The sequence below is a fragment of the Podarcis raffonei genome, chromosome 14 (genome assembly GCF_027172205.1).
Source record: "Podarcis raffonei isolate rPodRaf1 chromosome 14, rPodRaf1.pri, whole genome shotgun sequence".
NCBI classification, from domain to species: Eukaryota; Metazoa; Chordata; class Lepidosauria; order Squamata; family Lacertidae; genus Podarcis; species Podarcis raffonei.
In genome coordinates, this window is record NC_070615.1 from 14,185,826 (window position 1) to 14,206,494 (window position 20,669).

Genomic DNA, 20,669 nt, shown 5'->3' on the forward strand with positions numbered 1-20,669 from the left:
TCCATCTGGTACGCAGGTTGAGACCCTACCTGCCTGCGGACTGTCACGCCAGAGTGGTGCATGCTCTAGTTATCTCCCGCTTGGACTACTGCAATGCACTCTACGTGGGGCTACCTTTGAAGGTGACCCGGAAATTGCAATTAATCCAGAATGCAGCAGCTAGACTGGTGACTGGGAGTGGCCACCGGGACCACATTACACTGGTCCTGACAGATCTGCATTGGCTCCCAGTACGTTTCCGAGCACAATTCAAAGTGTTGGTGCTGACCTTTAAAGCCCTAACGGCCTCAGTCCTATATACCTGAAGGAGCGTCTCCATCCCAATCGTTCAGCCCAGACACTGAGGTCCAGCACTGGCCTTCTGGTGGTTCCCTCATTGCGAGAAGTGAGGTTACAGGGAACCAGACAGAGGGCTTTCTCGGTAGTGGCGCACCCTCCCTTCAGATGTGAATGAAATAAGCCGCTATCTTCTTTTTAAAAGACATCTGAAGGCAGCCCTGTTTAGGGAAGTTTCTAATATTTAATGCTGTATTGTTTTTAACACTTGATTGGAAGCCCCCCAGAGTGGCTGGGGAAACTCAGCCAGATGGGCGGGGTATAAATAATACATTATTAATTATTATTATTATTATTATTATTATTATTATTATTATTATTATTAATATTTATATTATATTATACTATATTATATTATATTATATTATATTATAAAATGAAGCCATCTTATATCATCATCCTATCAAATTTTCTTTTTAATTAAGATGATACGGCATTAAATAGCATGCATCTTGGCACTTGTATATAGTGGTACCTCCGGTTGCGGACGGGATCCGTTCCGGATCTCCGGTCAGATCCTGAGGTTTCCGCAACCTGAGGACCGCTTCTGCGCATGCATGCGCAGCAAAACCTGGTAAACTACTTCCGGGTTTACCACTTTCACATCCCAAAGTTTACGTAACCAAAAGGTTACGTAACCAGAAGTACTACTGTATTGCTAAGTGACTACAAAAAATTTCATGATGCGGTTTACTCTATAAAAGGTGATCAGGGTCATTTATTTTTAGTTAGTTAGTTTGTTTTATCCACTTGTTATATAGAAAAGCAGCTTACATATTTCTACAACCATGAGAAATGCCCCACACCATCATTTGGCCTGGTCATTTGGCTTATACATTGGACAACTTTCGCTTTAATTTCAATCCAAGTACATGCTGTCCCGGAAAGTTTTCAGATGCAGCATTTTCATCTAGAGCCAGAATGCCCCTATTCTTCCATGCCTATTCTCTTCTGCATTTTATCTCGCTCGGTGCAGAAAACTGTATTAGTGGCAGCAGACACACAGCCTAGTTCCTGGCGTCTAAACAGCTGTGTGTGCAACACGAAGCAAACCGTTTTAAGAGAATAGGCCTCCAGTATTGACTGTGACTGTGCACACAACATACTTTCAAAGCACATTTAAAGCACATCTCTGCTCCCCAAACAAATCCCGGAAACAGTAATTTGTTAAGGGCGTTGGAACTGTAGCTCTGTAAGTCGACTACAATTCCCAGGATTCCTGACGGACTGTGCTTTAAATGTATGGTGCATATGCAGTTTAAATATACTTTAGATTGTGGAAAGTTCTTTGTTTTCTAATTGCATTTTGACACTTCTTCGGATACTTATTGCAACCAAATTTTGCACGATGGTTTCTGAGATCAAGGAACAGGTTTTCATCTTATGCTTGGATACAAGAAACTGGGCTCTCCAAATACAGCCTATGAAGTACTAATTTGGTGATGACATCTCTGGTCTGTTACCGAAATAAATTGATTCATTCATTCGTTTGGTGACACTGTATTTTTTGCTCTATAAGACTTTTTCCCTCCTAAAAAGTAAGGGGAAATGTGTGTGCGTCTTATGGAGCGAATGCAGGCTGTGCAGCTATTACAGAAGCAAGAACAGCAAGAGGGATTGCTGCTTTCACTGCACAGCGATCCCTCTTCCTGTTCTGGCTTCTGAGACTCAGAATTTTTTTTTTCTTGTTTTCCTCCTCCAAAAACTGGTGCGTCTTATAGAGCAAAAAATACGGTAAGTTTCTTTCCCGTTGGAGAAGTGCTTCTAGGAGGGAAAGCAAATGTATGGAGGAATCAGCTCAAAACATCAATAATCACCCCTCCACACACCCCAAAAACATAGGATGCGTACCAAGTGCATAAAAAATAAATAAAAGTTCCAGTGATGTTTGGAAGTACACTAAATCATCCCTCTTGGGTAAGACTTCTGTTCTCCTTTGAGTAACACTCAACATGATGTTGGTGTGCTGCAATAGGGTTGTTGTTTTTTTAGAGACTCAACAAACAGTATGCTCTCTCTTGACCTTCTCTAGCCCAGGATGATTGGATAAAAGGCTCGCTTGGGACTTCTGAAGGCTAAACTAATGTAGCCTTGTGTATTGGTACCAGGCCTGGTCAGAGAATTCCCTTCCGTAGGGAGTAATATTGTTCTGTGCTAGTGTTTTTGAAGTCCTGAATTCTTGAAAACACATCTTGATAATCTGGTGGAGCTTGTTTTCTAGGCCATGAGTACTTTGAGGTTGTTTATTTATTAGTCTTATTATTACCTGCCAATGATGCTATAATAAGAATATTTCATCCAATTACAATAGAGTGATGATCTCTGCCTATATGGAAAGATTTTTGGCAGAGGGTAACTGAAACGGAACTGTACAGAACAACCTTATATTTACAGAGCAAAATATCCTCTTGAATTATATACCCAGCACAAGCAACCTTACAAAAGGACAATATGAGTGGACTCTCCATGCCCTTACAACAGCAAAAAGACTGATCCTATGAACTGGGAAAATAAAAATGCGGCTCCCTTCTACGATTGGATTGAAGACTTATACAAACTCGCAACATATGAACAACTTGCAAATAAATGCAGACTTGCAATGGACAAATTCAATGATATTTGGAATCCATTCTTACAAATACTGTAATAGGTTAAGATCTGGTAAAGTATAATAACAACCTTGTAAAATATATAGTATTGGGTTTCCCTCCTCCCCCCTTTATTTTCCCTTCTACATGGGTTCTGTTTCTCTTTTTCTCTCTTTTATTTAAGTCTCACCATGCTTAGTGCACATATAGGTAAAGGTAAAGGGACCCCTGACCCTTAGGTCCATTTGTGTCCGACTCTGGGGTTGAGGCGCTCATCTCGCTTTACTGGCCAAGGGAGCCAGCGTACAGCTTCCGGGTCATGTGGCCAGCATGACTAAGCCGCTTCTGGCGAACCAGAGCAGCGCACGGAAACGCCGTTTACCTTCCCACTGGAGCGGTACCTATTTATCTACTTGCACTGGCGTGCTTTTGAACTGCTAGGTTGGCAGGAGCAGGGACCGAGCAACGGGAGCTCACCCAGTCATGGGGATTTGAACCGCCGACCTTCCAATCAGCAAGTCCTAGGCTCTGTGGTTTAACCCACAGTGCCACCCGCGTCCCTTAGTACACATATAGTTGTGTACTTTTTGAACTTTCAATAAAGATGTTTAAAGGGGGTGGGATAAAGATCTCTGCCTAATAAAGTGCTGACTACAACCCAGAATATGAAACGAAAATCACATCCTGGTTTGATTGATATATGGGTTTGTGGTAAGATACTAAACCATGGTTTCCCAGTTCAGATATAGCAGGAAACTGTGGTTTAATGTTATGGCAACAGACAGACATGGAGCACAGCAACATAATAATCTAATACAGAGGTCAGCAACCTTTTTCAGCCGTTGGCCGGTCCACCTTCCCTCAGACCATGTGGTGGGCCAGACTATATTTTGGGGGGGGGGGATGAATGAATTCCTATGCCTCACAAATAACCCAGAGATGCATTTTAAATAAAAGGACACATTCTACTCATGTAAAAACACGCTGGTTCCTGGATTGTCCATGGGCCAGACTGAGAAGGCGATTGGGCCACATCCGGCCCCTGGGCCTTAGGTTGCCTAGCCCTGGTCTAATAGAACAATATTGTTATGTCTGCTTCTTGTCGCTTTTATCATTTTGTGGCTTTTAGCTTATTTTTTTAAATAATGATGTTAATTGTTTTGTTCATTTTGCACACCATCTTGAGAATATGGTTGAGAGGGTAGTGTCGTAATACATAAATAAAAGAAACTGAATGTATGAAAAAATGCCAGTGAGTTACCGGTAATTCTCCTTGCCATTTACCTTGCTGTGCCAAAAGTGACCGAGAAAACAGGACCATTTTCTATACCCAGGAAAGCTCCAATACATTCCTTTTTTTCGGCTTACGTAATCTGAAAACTTTTCACATTTCATGGCAGGAATTGCAGATTTGCAGCTGAGTTGACAGGGGACTGTAGCCAATCATGGCTGCATTTATTAGCATACATATATGAAATCAGGGATTTCACATTCACACATGACATCTTTAAGTGTACAATCAACATAAAATTAAGTGTACACCTTAAAAAGGCCGTGCTTTAATTCACCCGTACTCTGACAGCCTTTGAAAAACTCTATGCCAAAAAGCATATTAGATATTGCACAATGATGGACAGTGGATCATCACAGCCATTAACAGATTCTTTTTTAAAAAAAGAATCTGTGTTTGTTACAGCTGCAGTATGTTAATGCTATATTTACAATCTTAAATCCCATTTCAAACAAATGAAGTCTCAGAAAATGATGTTTATTGCTAAACATTCTATTCAAAACAACCTAAAATAGAAGCTTAGAGTTCAGTTTAAAGAAAGATCATCTCTGTCATATTCAAAGCTGGGATCAACATTCCTCACTTCTATGTTAGCTTCACAAAGCATAGAGGAGCAGAAAAAATGTGCAGACGGTTTGGTGTCACCATCTACAAGCCAACACACTGCAAAGGAGACCCATTAGCACCTTACAAATGCACAGAGATTTACATGCCTGCAGATCAGGTGTGGGGAATCTTTGGTCCTCCAGACGCGGGTGGCGCTGTGGGTTAAACCACAGAGCCTAGGACTTGCCGATCAGAAGGTCGGCGGTTCGAATCCCCGCGATGGAGTGAGCTCCCGTTGCTCGGTCCCTGCTCCTGCCAACCTAGCAGTTCGAAAGCACGTTAAAGTGCAAGTAGATAAATAGGTACTGCTCCAGCAGGAAACTAAATGGTGTTTCCGTGCGCTGCTCTGGTTCACCAGAAGCAGCTTAGTTATGCTGGCCGCATGACCCAGAAGCTGTATGCTGGCTCCCTCGGCCAGTAAAGCGAGATGAGTGCCGCAACCCCAGAGTCGGCCACGACTAGACCTAATGGTCAGGGGTCTCTTTACCGTTACCTATATGTGCACTAAACATGGTGAGACATAAATAAAAGAGAGAGAAAGAGAAACAGAAGCGGCTTAGTCATGCTGGCCACATGACCCGGAAGCTGTCTGCGGACAAACGCCGGCTCCCTCAGCCAATAAAGCGAGATGAGCACCGCAACCCCAGAGTCGGTCATGACTGGACCTAATGGTCAGGGGTCCCTTTACCTTTACCTTTTAGATCAGGTGTGGGGAATCTTTGGTCCTCCAGAGGTTGCTGAACTACAACTCCCACCAGCCACAGTAAGCATGGCCAGGGATGATGGGAGTTGTAGTTCAACAACACAGAGAGCCAAGGATACCCCACACCTACTGTGGACGTACAGAACCAGCCAGGCTATGCCACGGCTAAGCTGAATAGGAAATAATCCTCATAGCTCACCACAGAATAAAATTGGGTCGAGCCACTTGGCGTTCACAGATTTCTCAGACTAATAAAGTTGCCCATTGCTCATTAAAAAAAAAGTTGTGCATAATGTCATTTGTCAACTTGCAGGGAGATATTTTCTGTTCTGAAAGAAGAAAGGAAAAGTACAAGAAAGAAAATTGTTCATAATGATCTCCCCAGCATGCATCCTATTTACTTCAAATTTCACTTGTATGAGGCATAAGATATAATTGCAGCTATGACAACATTAAAAAGTTACGAACGGACTGCTTCTCATTATTGCTCCATGTGCGACTTGCATGTGTCACTAATAAAAACATGATGATATTTACTGGGGCACCAATTGCCAAGGCGTTCTTGAGTAGAGTTCTGAAAGGGAAACTTTGGCCACCCCTCTGTTTGTCATTTACCCACACATTTGGTGTTAATATTCTTTAGGCTGATTAACATGTGTATGTATATCGCTCATGATTTCAACACTCAACGTTGTATTCCTGCATTCAGCTGAATTGTGAGAATGTGTCGTTTGTTGAAAGCTGCAAGGATGAAAGTGATGTCAATGTATCACTTGTGCAGAGTCCCATATTACAATGCTACCATATAGCAAAAGCTCCATGCATGTAGAAAGCTAGCATATCAGGGGGGAAGTTTTAGTATATCCTCCGCAGTGATGTTCTAATTTTTATCTGTGTTTGTAAGCACCTGCATTTTGAACTGGTATAATCCAGAATTCTATAACTACAGACCATCATCCAATTTTGCCATGGGTGCACAGTCGTACCTCGGTTGATGAACACCTTAGCAGTCAAATGTTCTGGTTCCCAAACGCTGCAAACCCAGAAGGGAGTGTTCTGGTTTGCAAACTATTTTTGGAAGCCAAGCATTCCGCGGCTCCTGCAGCCAATTGGAAGCTGTGCCTTGGAAGTCGAACATTTTGGAAGTCGAATGGACTCCCGGAACGGATTCCGTTCAGCTTCCAAGGTACAACTGTAGTAGACTGGCCTATGGCCCTTCTTTCCAGGGGATTTCCAAACACAGTCAATCTGTACAACAATCCCAAGACTACATTTGGTTTCAGTCTGCTAATTCCTATCCTCCATTCCATCGCTAAAGAGTTCTGACTGATGCTTCCCAAATCTCTACACTCAGGTGGCAAGCCTCTTTCTCAGGGTTAGAGTGAATGAGACAACTCTCCTGATCCGACCCATTACACCGAGGGAAGAGTGTATCTGGCTGGCTGGCTCCTTCTCACCCACCTGGCGTGCACAGGTGAGGACTAAATGCCTGAATACCAGCTACAAATGTAAAATTCTTCATATGCAGGTGAAAAAAGCACATGCTTTTCTTTATTTTATTTAAAAGCATTTTAATGCAGTGGTACCTCGGGTTACAGATGCTTCAGGTTACAGACTCCGCTAATGCAGAAATAGTACCTCAGGTTAAGAACTTTGATTCAGGATGAGAACAGAAATTGTGCTCCGGCAGCGCTGCAGCAGTGGTAGGCCCCATTAGCGGTACCTCAGGTTAAGAGCGGACCTCCAGAACGAATTAGGTTCTTAACTCGAGGTACCACTGTACTTTAAAATCTCTAAGTGGTAGGTAAAAGGTAAAGGTAAAAAACACTTGGATGGTGTCAAAAGCAACTATGGGCTTGCGGCGCTTATCTTGCTTTCAGGCTGAGGGATCCAATGTTTGTCAACAGACAGCTTTCCAGATCATGTGGCCAGCAGGACTAAACTGCTTCTGGCACAATGGGACACCGTGACAGAAGCCAGAGCACACAGAAACGCTGTTTCCCTTCATGCTGCAGTGGTACCTATTTATCTACTTGCACTTACTGATCAGAGTTCAAGGGCACATTCCAGTTGGGCAAAAATAGTAACATAGGAAGCTGCTTTATACTGAGTCAGGCCATTGGTCCATCTACCCTATCAATTGTTTGTCGCTAACTGGGAGCATCTTTCCAGGGCTTCAGGCAGATCTCTCCCAGTCCTACCTGGAGATCCTGGCGGCTGAACCTGGGACCTCCTGCATGAGCACAGATGCTCTACCATTCAGCTATGGCCCTTCCTCCAGCCCTAAAGGATGGGTTTGCTGTAAGAATTTTAAGGTCTCAAATGTAGCATAAATATTCATAAATGCCCACATATATAAATATATGAACCTTGTGTCTGAAATAGTATGAGAGAGCAATCCTGGAGCCATTTTGACTCTCCCAATTACCTCAAATATTCCTCTGCGGTAAGGGAGGCAAATGAGGAAAGCCTTCCCACTGCCTTCTTGCTTGCGAATCCTGTCTTAAGGACATATTTGTGTATGAATAGGGTGAGCCTGTGACCTGCATTCAGGAACTAAAGTATTTACCATCACAATAGAATGGCCGGACTGCCCTGGTAATGTAATCAGTGACCATTATCAGGTATCCTGGATTTCTGCTGTAGACTGCCTCCCTCTGGATTTCTGCTGTAGACCGCCTCTCTCTGTGATGTATGCATGATGTTTTGGGGTCTTGGGCTACAGGGTGGGCAATTTCAAAAGTCTATATAAGGGCTGGTGCACCATTGTTTGGGGTTCTCCTCCCTCCTGCGTGTGGTAAGTGGGGACCCTGTGACAACAGTGCCTTGAATAAAGATCAAGCTTACTATCAGCTTTGCTTCTCAATATACCATGGTTGGCCCCTGTTACTTTCTCCTACCAACAGGGAACCCACTTAAGGACTCTATACGGGCTCTGGAATACCCCATAAGGGAAAGGGAGCAGCCTATAGAGAGAGATGAGCACACAACCCCAGAGTCGTCCGTGACTGGAGCTAATGGTCAGGGGTACCTTTACCTTTACGTGCCTGGAAAAGAAGCTGCGGTTGAGGGCAGAAAAGACTGGAAGGCCATGTGGGACTCCCCACTCCTGTTTTAATACTTCAATATCAGGATTCTGCATTTTGACAAATGCCTAGTAATTTCCATCACTGTCTACTGGCAAGAGATATTGCATGCGGAAAATTATAAAGGCGTGCTTCTTACTTGCCATCAATGAGTACTTCGGCCTGCCGGTTGTTCACCTGGTTGTCACTTTTGTGGCGAAACTGCAAAGGGTTAAAAGGAAGAAGAAGAAAAAACAGGCCTGTCAATGGCCATGTAAGTGTGGTACACAGTACTCCGCAATTAGGTTCCAGCCAGACTACGTTTTTTAAATGAAGTTGACTTGCAGCAGAATGTAAACAAGTTGCTTGGAACAGGAAAGTAAAATGGACTTAGCTAGGGGTTCCATTTGCAGATTTCCACATTGCTGTTTTGCAAGCCAGGAGCAGAAATGTAAGGACTAATATAAATAGTTTTCCAGATCTCTCTTTACGGGCTTTCCTGAGCGAGACTGAGAGTTGAAGTGAGGAGGCGACATCAAGGAATGAATGCCGGAAAAGCCCGTAGCTCAGGAGCACAACATTAGAAGCTGCGTGGGAATGTTCTTTATCAGTTTATTGATCTGCAATATTTCTTATCCACACTTCACCATAAGATCCCAGGGTCGGATACAGGAATAGAAAATAGGGTTAAAAACACAGATAACAGCATTACAATTCTAAAATGCCCAAACCCTTTCCAAACAAAGCAGAACAATATAAATTCTTCCCCATACCAAAAAAAGGTGCACCCACAAAACACGTTCAGTGTAAAGAGGTGTGTCATCAGCATATGGCAGAAGTTGTACAATGAAGATGGTAGATGCACTTCTGTGGAGAAGGGGTCCCACAATTTAGGGACCATTCTGAAAATTAGAGGTTTTTGCCCTCATGATATATTGCAGAGCTGCTACTTAAAGCTTTAAGAAGTTAAATGGGAAAAGACTGGGGAGAAAATTGCTCCCCAAAGTGCTGTTTCCAGAGTGGGCAAACTGTAGCAGCTTCCCTTTTCTAAACTTGAACTTTCAGACACATTTATTTCATCTATGAATCACTTCCCATGAGGCATCCCAAAGCAATTTGCAATATAACAAAAACACATATAAAACACTTACAAATGTTAAAAACAGCTAAAACAATTGCATATACAGCGAGGTCAAACTGGCCAGCTGTCAGCAACAATAATCCTCAGGGCCAGTTCACAGCTTTTTGCTGCCTGAGGCCAGGCAAAAATTGGCAGCCTCACCTATCATGGAGCATGGTACCCAAAGTAGGTCAAGGTATTTGGGCACCTAATGCAGAAAACAATAATAATCAGGAATCTTTGCTAGCTAAGGAGTAAGGTCTACTCATGAGGGCACTGCTCCTCACAAGGGCACCATCCAGCAGGTGGAGGCATGAGGTCCCCCCAAAAAAATTCAAGGAGGGAGCCAGGACCTCTCAATATCCCAGAGCCACAGCAGGCTCCATTGGACCTATCCACACTTGTGACCGGGCCCTATTGGGGGCTCTCCTGTAGCTGTGACAGGCCCACTGGACCTACCCACAGCCACAGCAGGCCCCCTCAGGCCTCCCCATGGCTGTGGAGGATCCCATTGGACCTCCTCCCGCCATGTGATGCCATACACACACACAAAAGTTGGGCAGAACCCAGTGTGTGTGACTCCTCATGTGTAGTTTGTTACTCTGAATGAAGTCTTAGCTTTTGGACAGGCACTCTAGCACCTAACTACAGCCTGATGGTGATGACGACGATGATGATGATGCTTCAGTGATCCCTTGGAGCCAAGTAAGATTGTCTTCCATAAACATGGTTTTAACAGTGAGTCTGTAAGTGACACCGGAGGCCAATTCTGGATCCACACGTCCTTGTTCAGTGGGAACACAGGGTTCTGGGTGGGAGTTGATCATGGTGACGGTTTGCCAAGCGTGCCTTCCTCTTGGCACATTTCTCCCTTTTGTCCAGAATTCGAGTGTCTTCAAAACCCACGTCACCTTTGGTGAAGGCTGTTCTCCAATTGGAGCGCTCGTAGGCCAGTGTTTCCAAGTTGTCAGTGTTTATACTACATTTATTTTAGATTTGCCATGAGAGAGTCTTTAAACCTCTTTTGTTGACCACCACCGTTATGCTTTCCATTTTTAGGTTCGGAAAAGAGTAGTTGCTTTGGAAGACGATGATCAGGCATCTGCAGAACATGACCAGTCTAACAAAGTTGACGTTGAAGAATCATTGCTTCGACACTCGTGATCTTTGCTTCTTCCAGTACACTGGCATTGGTTCACCTGTCTTCCCAAGTGATGTATAAAAATGTTCGGGGACACCGTTGATGGAATCTTTTGAGGAGTTGCAGATGGTGTTTATAAGTGGTCCATGTTTCACAAGCATACAGTAAGGTTGGTAGTACAATAGCTTTGTAAACAAGCATTTTGGTTTCCCTGTGAATGTCCCAGTCCTCAAACTCTCTAAAGCCTGATGCTAAACCTTCATGTGCCAGTGCTCTCTTGGGCTTGGGAGTGCCTCTGAGCCCTCAATAACAGCTAAATGGAGCTGAAGTGCCATAATGCCCAACCGTCCTGGTTCTGCCTCACTGTTGCCTAACCTCACCTGTCCCTCTATATCATGTGTAGGGAATCTTTGGCCCTCCAGATGTTGCTTAACTACAGCTCTCATCAACTTCAGCAAGCATGGCCAAGGCCCAAGGATTGAGGAAGTTGTTGTTGAGCACGATCTGGAGGACCAAAGTTTACCTGCACCAGTTCCATATGGTTCCCTTCAGGAAGGATGAGGTCCTCCTCTGAAGAAGACTCCTTTAGTGGGTGCCTGATATGCACCGAAAGAAAGAAAGAAAGAAAGAAAGAAAGAAAGAAAGAAAGAAAGAAAGAAAGAAAAGGACCCACAAGGTAACCAAGAATTACTCAGGCACAATGTGAAGTCTTCTTACAAGCAAGAATTGATGGACAGATGAAGGCTGATGAACCATTGAGACACTAATCACTCAAGCAGCCGCCAGTTTAGTTGTTGACTGCAAGGCCTTCATTTCTATTGCTTTGCAAGATCAAAGGTTTGCCCTGTTGCAATGCCAGAGAATATTTTGCAAAACCACAGAACTGTTTCCCACTGGAGTCAAGCCAGTGGATGCGAAAGAAAAATAACCCCACCTTCCTCAGTTTTAGCTCCACGTTGCTCATCTGCACTAGAACCTTACTAAATATTATCAGACTATGATGCAAGATCTTTTTAAGAAGAAAGACGTTTAAGAATTTTCTTAAAAACCAAACGTGTGTTTCTTCCACTACCCACTGTTGTCTGGAAATGCCCTGGCAAAGAAAAAGACCAAGGATTTTCCCCCACCCTCAATTTTTAAAAACTTTTAATGGTTTCCTCTAACTCGTTTCAATTTGATGTATGTTTATTAATGGAATCCTCAAAGCCCCGGGGAGGATTCAGTGAAGAATTCAAGTTTTTTCATCTCCCGCTGAACTGTTTCACAACATCCAAAAACTCCCAGAGAAATCTCCCAATGAAATGCCTGTTTTTGCAGAACTCCTACCCTGGTGCAAAAAACCAGAACACCCTCCAAACCAACCCAGAAACTTACTGAACTACAGCTCCCACCAGCCCCAGCAAGCTTGGTCAATGGCCTAAGAGTTGCAATTCAGCAACAACTGGAAGACCATCTGAACTTATACACACGCACAAACACACACACATCTATACACACACACACACACACACATTTGTATTGGTTTTTTTAACATATCACTTCCAACAATCATTTAACATAACTTCTTATCTTATACAATATTGTGACTTCCGTCGGCAACTTCTGAAGATTTCCTGTTCTTTATTGCTTGTTCTGCATTTCTTAATTTCTCTATTACTTTTAATTGTCCTTAACCAATAATTCTCATCACAGTCTTTCTTGCAATGTTTCAAATAATCCTCCTTACAGAACTTCTTGCAATCCTACTAGTGTAATCTGTTTATTACAATTGCTTTTCAAATTGTTCAAATATTTACTCCAGTCTTCTAAGAATCACTGATCCTGCAGGTTTCGAATCCTTCCTGTTAATTTGTCTAATTCTGCATAGTCCATTAATTTCATTTGCCATTCTTCTTTCGTCGGTAATTCTTGACTCCATCTGAACTTCATCTGCGCTATTGAGTTCCCTGTGAATGCAGTATCCTGGCTGATTCCAGCAGTCTTGCTCTGACCACCACTCAGCTGATCCGTGGGGAAAGCAAGACTCCTTTGCCAATGCACAATCAGAAGCACATTTTAAGGCTCCCAATTGTGCACTAGCAACTGTAGGCCTGTCCCTCCCATACCTGATTTCACCCATGGCATCAGGTGCAGGGCAGGTGGGTGTGGTTTGGGGAAAACAGCCTCACGGGCCACATCGAAACCCTAAGTAGGTCCATGAGCTGGGGTAACTGTGCCCCTGAAGGACCAGGTGTGCAGCCTGGGAGTCATTTTGGACTCACAGCTGTCCATGGAGGCATAGGTCAATTCTGTGTCCAGGGCAGCTGTCTACCAGCTCCATCTGGTACGCAGGCTGAGACCCAACCTGCCTGCAGACTGTCTTGCCAGAGTGGTTATCTCCCGCTTGGACTACTTCAATGCGCTCTACGTGGGGCTACCTTTGAAGGTGACCCGGAAACTACAACTAATCCATAATGCGGCAGCTAGACTGGTGACTGGGAGCGGCCACCAAGACCATATAACACTGGTCCTGAAAGACCTACATTGGCTCCCAGTACGTTTCTGAGCACAATTCAAAGTGTTGGTGTTGACCTTTAAAGCCCTAAATGGCCTCGGCCCAGTATACCTGAAGGGGAGTCTCCAACCCCACCGTTCAGCCCAGACACTGAGGTCCAGCTCTAAGGGCCTTCTGGCGGTTCCCTCCCTGCGAGAAATGAGGTTACAGGGAACCAGGCAGAGGGCCTTTTACAAAAACTATACCATTCAGTATTCCATTATTACATCCATCAAAACTGTTGAATTTATCTTAACAAGCCCTTACAGACAGCCTTCCTTGAAGTGAGACAATAACCTATTCCACTTTTTTTTTAAAGACCAACACAGCCACCCCCACTCCTGGTAAGGGGTTTGTGTAAAAAGGAAGGAAGGACCAGGCTGGTCTTTCATTGTGGGTGTATTCTGCAACATGTTCTTTACACAACAGTAGTACGTTTGTGGTAGATTTATTCTGCTTTACTTTGTTCTGTAATGCTACCACAGTAGTGTTTTCTGGAGGTGCCATAGCACAAGAAAAGACGGCCAAAAATAAACCACAACATTTACGGCATAAGACGTTACATTAAACACTTGTAGTTTAGTGGTGAATTTTGGGACATAATGGAGATGTAAAAGATTTGGATTATTATAAGAGATGCAGGAGGAAATGATTAACAATAGGACCCGCAAAGGTTGTATGTTGGATATGTGATAGTAAAACTGTAACTTGAAACACACACACACACAGTTACAGGATTTCAAGCAGGAAGTTACAAGATGCCTACTGACTGAAAGTGAAGCAGTCTGACAGCCCCAAAACATTTGCAGAAACAATATTGAAAGCAGGATTGTGTGTGACCACCCTGAAGGCATCATGAGCACAAATCGTCCCAACTGCCCATTAAAAAAGATGTCAGGAGGGGAAACATACTCTATGATACGTCATAACCATTTTTTCATCAGTATCTTTTTTTGTGTGCAAAAGCAGAACGTTTTTGAGATTTTCACTCTTCTTAAAATAAAAAGATGCAGAGGGGAGAAAGACCGCATAACATTGCAAATGAAAACCTTGCTGCGAATCCCACTGTCAAAATCAGTAGACAATTGTTAGGGTACAGATACAGAGGTGCTATATCTTTTAGGCAGCCATCTTGTGATAGTGCATGCAATACAAAAAAGGGCACCAGTAAATTACTGCAAAGACTTACGTAGTCGTCGGTGGCATCTTTGGCAGCTGTAATGGTTAAAACCAGCGCTAAAGGAACAATGGTAGCAAACCATGATAAGGAGGATACATCTGGAATCAACTGTAAGAGAACAATTAAAGGGTTTTTTGTGTGAGGACAAATAATATTTAAAAAGCCTGGGCATAGTCGGCCAATTGGTGCCAAAGAAGGATAGAACTTTTTTTATGTATGCAACAACAGCAGCAAGAATACTTATAGCAAAGCACTGGAAGACGCAAGATCTACCCACTCTGGAAGAATGGCAGATGAAACTGATTGACTGTATGGGATTGGCAGAAATGACTAGCAGAATCCGTGACCAGGGAGAAGAGTCGGCAGAAGAAGATTGGAAGAAATTTAAGGACTACTTAAAGAAATACTGTAATATTACTGAATTTTGAAGGGAGGTGGATTGAAATTAATGGTTTCTAGCTGTTATGGTAAAAGAATACGGAAGAATTTTTTTTTCTTTTTCTCTTGTTTTAATAAGGTTTAAGTTACAATTATTTAAGAAGCTGAATAGAGAATAAGGGGTTAATTAAGTGCGAAGTTAGGAGATCAGGATTTGCTGGATAAATAATTTGATCTAGAAAACAAGAAGGGGATGTTCGAGGAAGTCAAAGGACGATGGTTTGGAAACTAGGTTTTGAAAACTATGTGTTTTTAATATTGTCTTTCTTCTTTGTGCTTTTTTTCTCTTCTTTTTGTTTGTATAAAATGGAAAATCTTAATATTTATAAAAAAACAAATAATATTTAAAAAGCCTCCTATAGTTTCAAAAAAATCACAGAATTCTATGAATTCACCAATTCATAGAAATTGGTGAAATGCCAATTTTCACCTAGAGAGTGAGCCTGTGTACATACCGTACATTTAAAGCGCACCACACACCCAAAAGAATAATGGGTACTGTAGTTCTGCTCACCTTTTATCCGGTGGGTGGCATTGTGCCCAGTCAGCTGAGCCTCAACAGTTTTCCGGCGTAGGGGTGGAGGTGCGCTGCCTCCCCACATCACAGCCGGCCATGTCATCTGTGCTGCGGACAGCCCCAGCCAATCTGCTGCCTGGGTGGGTTTGGCCGTGGGCCATTTAATGGTGGCACAGCCGGCCGGCACCCTCTTTCTCGCCCCTTCGCCAGATCACCCTACCCACCCACCCTCTTTTCATGCTTTGCTCTGGGGTATGACCTTACTATGGCAGTTGTCGGTCGCTATGTTGGGGCCGGGTAGGAATTTGTTCCACTTGGCAAATTGGCACCGGCCATTTGGTTTTGCCTACCTAGAAGCAATCGTCACAACTTTTATAATAAATAATAATAATAATAATAATAATAATAATAATAATAATAATAATTTATTATTTGTACCCCGCCCACCTGGCTGGGTTTCCCCAGCCACTCTGGGCAGCTTCCAACAAAGACCAAAAATACACTAAAATGTTACGCATTAAAAAATTCCCTGAACAGGGCTGCCTTCAGATGTCTTCTGAATGTCAGGTAGTTGTTTATCTCTTTGACATCTGATGGGAGGACATTCCACAGGGAGGGCGCCACTACCAAGAAGGCCCTCTGCCTGGTTCCATGTAACTTTGCTTCTTGCAATGAGGGAACCACCAGAAGGCCCTTGGCACTGGACCTCAGAGTCTTGCCAGAAAGATGGGGGTGGAGGTTAGGCTTTTGTGAGGTTAGGCACTGGGTGAGCCTTTGTTTGGTTGGAGGGGAGGTGGTTGCCTCGCCTGCCCCTCCTCAGTAAGGGTATCCTGTTAAAGGGATCTGGGGTGTGGATACTATCTGAAGCCTGGACGTGGGCTAGGGCCATGCCATTACCCCAATGGGTACCCCTTGGGGTGCCCCTAATTTGATGTAACTCATAGGGCACCCCCTATTGGTGGTTTACCCTTAAGTGGACTCCCTGTAGATGGGCAGGAGTCAAGATATAGCCTGGCTTCACCCCAACGCCTAAGCCAAACCACTCAACATCTGTAACCAATGAAGTTGTGGCCTTTTTGAACCCACAAACCAAAATACTCTGTGTCAGTGTGATTTATTGTTCTCCTGGGAACTTTGTGGCTTGGGTGCCTTGGCACGCAATTGACCCCCTCACAGAGCTACAATTCCCCAGAATTGCAGCGGTAAATGATTGGGTAAGAGAAAAAGGATTAAAGAAAGTGAATTATAAGTAATTGAAATTAGGGGTTGCTGAAAAAGTTTAAAACAGGGATGCAGAAAAGGGAGGCATGGGGAAGTCGTTGAAATTAGGCTTAAGAAAAAGAGGTTATGAAATTATACGTGTTTATATGTTTGTTTGTCTATGTATTGTGAGTTGTAATGTGTTTTAATTTATGTTGGAAAATCAATAAAAAATTTATTAAAAAAAAAACAGAGCTACAATTCCCAGCACCCTTAACAAACTACAATACCCGGGTCCTTTGGGGGATCATTAGCATCTAAAAGAGTGAGCTAGGTTGCAATAGCCACAGGTAAGTGATGGAGAGCAATAGGCCAAAGTTTGGCGTAGTGAGAGGTGGGAGTGGGATGGAAGAGGCAGGCTGGAAGCTGGGGACAGAGAGATACCGTATTTTTTGCTCTATAAGACTCACTTTTTCCCTCCTAAAAAGTAAGAGGAAATGTGTGCGCGCCTTATGGAGCGAATGCAGGCTGCACAGCTATCATAGAAGCCAGAACAGCAAGAGGGATTGCTGCTTTCATTGCGCAGCGATCCCTCTTGCTGTTCTGGCTTCTGAGATTCAGAATATTTTTTTTCTTGTTTTCTTCCTCCAAAAACTAGGTGCGTCTTGTGGTCTGGTGCGTCTTATAGAGCGAAAAATACTGTATGTCTTGTTCTGTGCTGGATCCTAAGCTGTGACTAATGGAGACGCAATATCTTTTGGGGAGTTAATGCTGTAGGCCCCTCCACCCTCAGGTTGTAAATAAAACCGTATGTACTGAAGACGCCAGTCTCTGCTGACCTTCATTCCAAGGAAACTGAACCATGGATAAGGAATTGGAACCTCTGGAGCAGTGTTTTCCAAACTTGGGTCTCCCACTGTTTTTTTAGACTACAATTCCCATCATCCCTGACCACTGGTCCTGCTAGCTAGGGATGAAGGGAGTTGTAGTCCGAAAACAGCAGGAGACCCAAGTTTGGGGACTCCTGCTCTTCACTCAATCTCATCACTCAGAGATTGGGGTGGCACATAACAATATACAGTCGTACCTCGGAAGTCGAACAGAATCCGTTCCTGAAGTCCGTTCGACCTCCGAAACATTCGACTTCCAAAGCGCAGCTTCTGATTGGCTGCAGGAAGCTCCTGCAGCCAATCAGAAGCCATGGAAGCCCCGTCAGACATTCGGCTTCGAAAAGAACATTAGAAAACCGGAACACTCACTTCTGGTTTTCAATTGTTCAGGAGCTGGAACGTTCAACTCCCAAGGCATCTGGGAGCCGAGCTACAACTGTACACAGTTTTCTCTTTTATAACCATTGCCAATTAATTTGCCTTTGAAATAAATACAGATATTGAATATAACCTGTAAAATCAGGAGGAACACGAAGTAGGCATTGGCAACCCGCTTGAACTGCTCAAACAAGTTGATAGGCAAAAAGGTCAGAACGTTGTACTTGGATGTTTGGATGCGATTGTTCTGAAAAATACACAAGAATGCGGGTGGGGGAGATTTAAAACGTATTAACATGGGAGACCAAAAAATGTATACATTAAACAGAAAAGCCAGAAAATTGACCCTCATCCAACTCTACAATTTTTATGATTCTGCACCAAAGTTTGGCAACTGGCTAATGGTTATAGACTCAACGATAAACATGATAAAAATTGTGATTCTTAATTTATGCATATACTATTTTGCATATAAAAAGCCAAAGCACTGAGCAATACAAAATTTACAAAATACATAATATATAAACTTTAATCATCATCATTTATAAAGTCCCTGGACAGCTAAATATAAAGGTCAAGAGCTTTTTGCAAGGTGTAAATGCAGTTCAGGGTGCTGGTGTCAAGACTGCTGCAAGATAGGGAAGGGTTAAATGTCCCCCTCCTGCTGTGGTTCTGATAAAAATTTGGGGGTGGGGGTTAGGAACAGTAGCAGAAACTGCTTGTATTATCTTGTCTGATTTCCATTCCGGACTTCAGACAAACATGTGAATTGTGGCAATTTCTGCTTCTGTTTCCAACAGAGCTCTCCAACAGCCCTAATTACGAGTCCAGCATTATTTCCCCCAGATACCAGAGGTCAGTTGTCAGAAGAAAGCCCAATTCCTGTATCACCAGACCCTTCCTTTGCTAAAGCACCCTCCTTTTCCTCCTGTTGTCAAGCCTCTGCCCTCAGAGAAGGTGCTTGACAACAAACTGTGTGCATACCCTCCAAAATTTCTCCGATGAAAATAGGGCTGTCCTAAGGAAAAGCAAACCTAGACAGCATGTTAAAAAGCAGAGACATTACCTTGCCAACCAAGGTCCATATAGTTAAAGCTATGGTTTTCCCAGTAGTGATGTATGGAAGTGAGAGCTGGACCATAAAGAAGGCTGATCGCCGAAGAACTGATACTTTTGAATTATGGTGCTGGAGGAGACTCTTGAGAGTCCCATGGACTGCAAGAAGATCAAACGTATCCATTCTAAAGGAAATTAGCCCTGAGTGCTCACTGGAAGGACAGATCGTGAAGCTGAGGCTCCAATACTTTGGCCACCTCATGAGAAGAGAAGACTCCCTGGAAAAGACCCTGATGTTTGGAAAGATGGAGGGCACAAGGAGAAGGGGAAGACAGAGGACGAGATGGTTGGACAGTGTTCTCGAAGCTACCAGCATGAGTCTGACCAAACTGCGGGAGGCAGTGGAAGACAGGAGTGACTGGCGTGCTCTGGTCGTTGGGGTCACGAAGAGTCGGACACGACTAAACGACTAAACAACAACAACAAGGAAAATCAGGACACCCCAGGATCAAATTAGAAACCGGGATGGCTTCTGTAAATCTGGGACGTCCCTGGAAAATTGGGACACTTTAGCCCAGAGATGGAAAAAAGAAACTATCCCAACCAAGGAAGAATAGCAAACCAAGTTGATGGACTATGCCGAAATCGCAAAGTTAACTGGAAAGCTCAGGAACCAAGAAAAGAACTTTAAAAAATTTATTTAGGAGACCATTGTAAGCAGATGAAAGCATTAGCAGGATTCTAATCTCACTTGCAATGTAACAAAAATTCCGGATAACTCGGATGGATAAAAAAAGTGGCTAACGGAAAAATATGCAGTTGTAAATGTTGATATTAGGACTCACGGAAGGGATTGGGGGAGAGTCTTGAAATTCAGAGCAATCTCTTTATATGGATTTGCAGTTGATTTTGTTGTATATTTCTTTTTAAAATCAAATAAAAATTATTTTAAAAAGAAGAAGGAAGAAAAGAAAGTAGGGACACTTGGAGGGTGTGTTGAGCCGGCACAGCTTAGACCAGGGGTCAACAACCTTTTTCAGCCGTGTGCCAGTCTACTGTCCCTCAGACCTTGTGAGGGGCCGGACCATATTTTTTTTTGGGGGGGGAATGAACAAATTCCTATGCCCCCAAAATAACCCAGAGATGCGTTTTAAATAAAAGCACACATTCTACTCACGTAAAAACACCAGGCAGGCCCCACAAATAACCCAGAGATGCATTTTAAATAAAAGGACACATTCTACTTATGTAAAAACATGCTGATTCCCGGACTGTCCGCAGGCCGGATTTAGAAGGCGACTGGGCCGCATCCTGCCCCTGGGGCTTAGTTTGCCTACCCCTGGCTTAGACCCAAACCCCTTGGAGGAGTGGTTGTTTGTTTGCCCAGTCCAGGGACACATCTCGCATGATGTGCTAAAACTGAGCCTGCTCAGCACTTCAGTCCCAATGAGGCACATTACTTGTCGCATCAGTGTCTTGGCAATCATAGCCATACACATTCCACCTGCTGTCACTTTTATCCCTTGCCTAGCCTATGTGCTGCACTGATTTGAGCCACTCTTGTCAAAGATGAAGGGGATCTAAATGTAACCAATAACAGATTTTTATCAGGAAAATATATCCCAAA

General features: G+C 43.5%; 1 protein-coding gene across 1 annotated transcript in view; it reads right to left on the reverse strand.

The window, feature by feature from the left end:
- ATP8B4 (ATPase phospholipid transporting 8B4 (putative)) overlaps positions 1 to 20,669 on the reverse strand; it is a 104,652-nt gene that overhangs the window by 78,541 nt on the left and 5,442 nt on the right. Inside the window, exons 3-5 of the mRNA XM_053365581.1 lie at positions 18,120 to 18,233; positions 14,573 to 14,671; positions 8,750 to 8,811 (exon numbers count right to left, since the gene is read on the reverse strand). Of these exons, the coding sequence (XP_053221556.1) occupies positions 8,750 to 8,811; positions 14,573 to 14,671; positions 18,120 to 18,233 (275 nt within the window). The remainder of the gene's footprint in view (positions 1 to 8,749; positions 8,812 to 14,572; positions 14,672 to 18,119; positions 18,234 to 20,669) is intronic.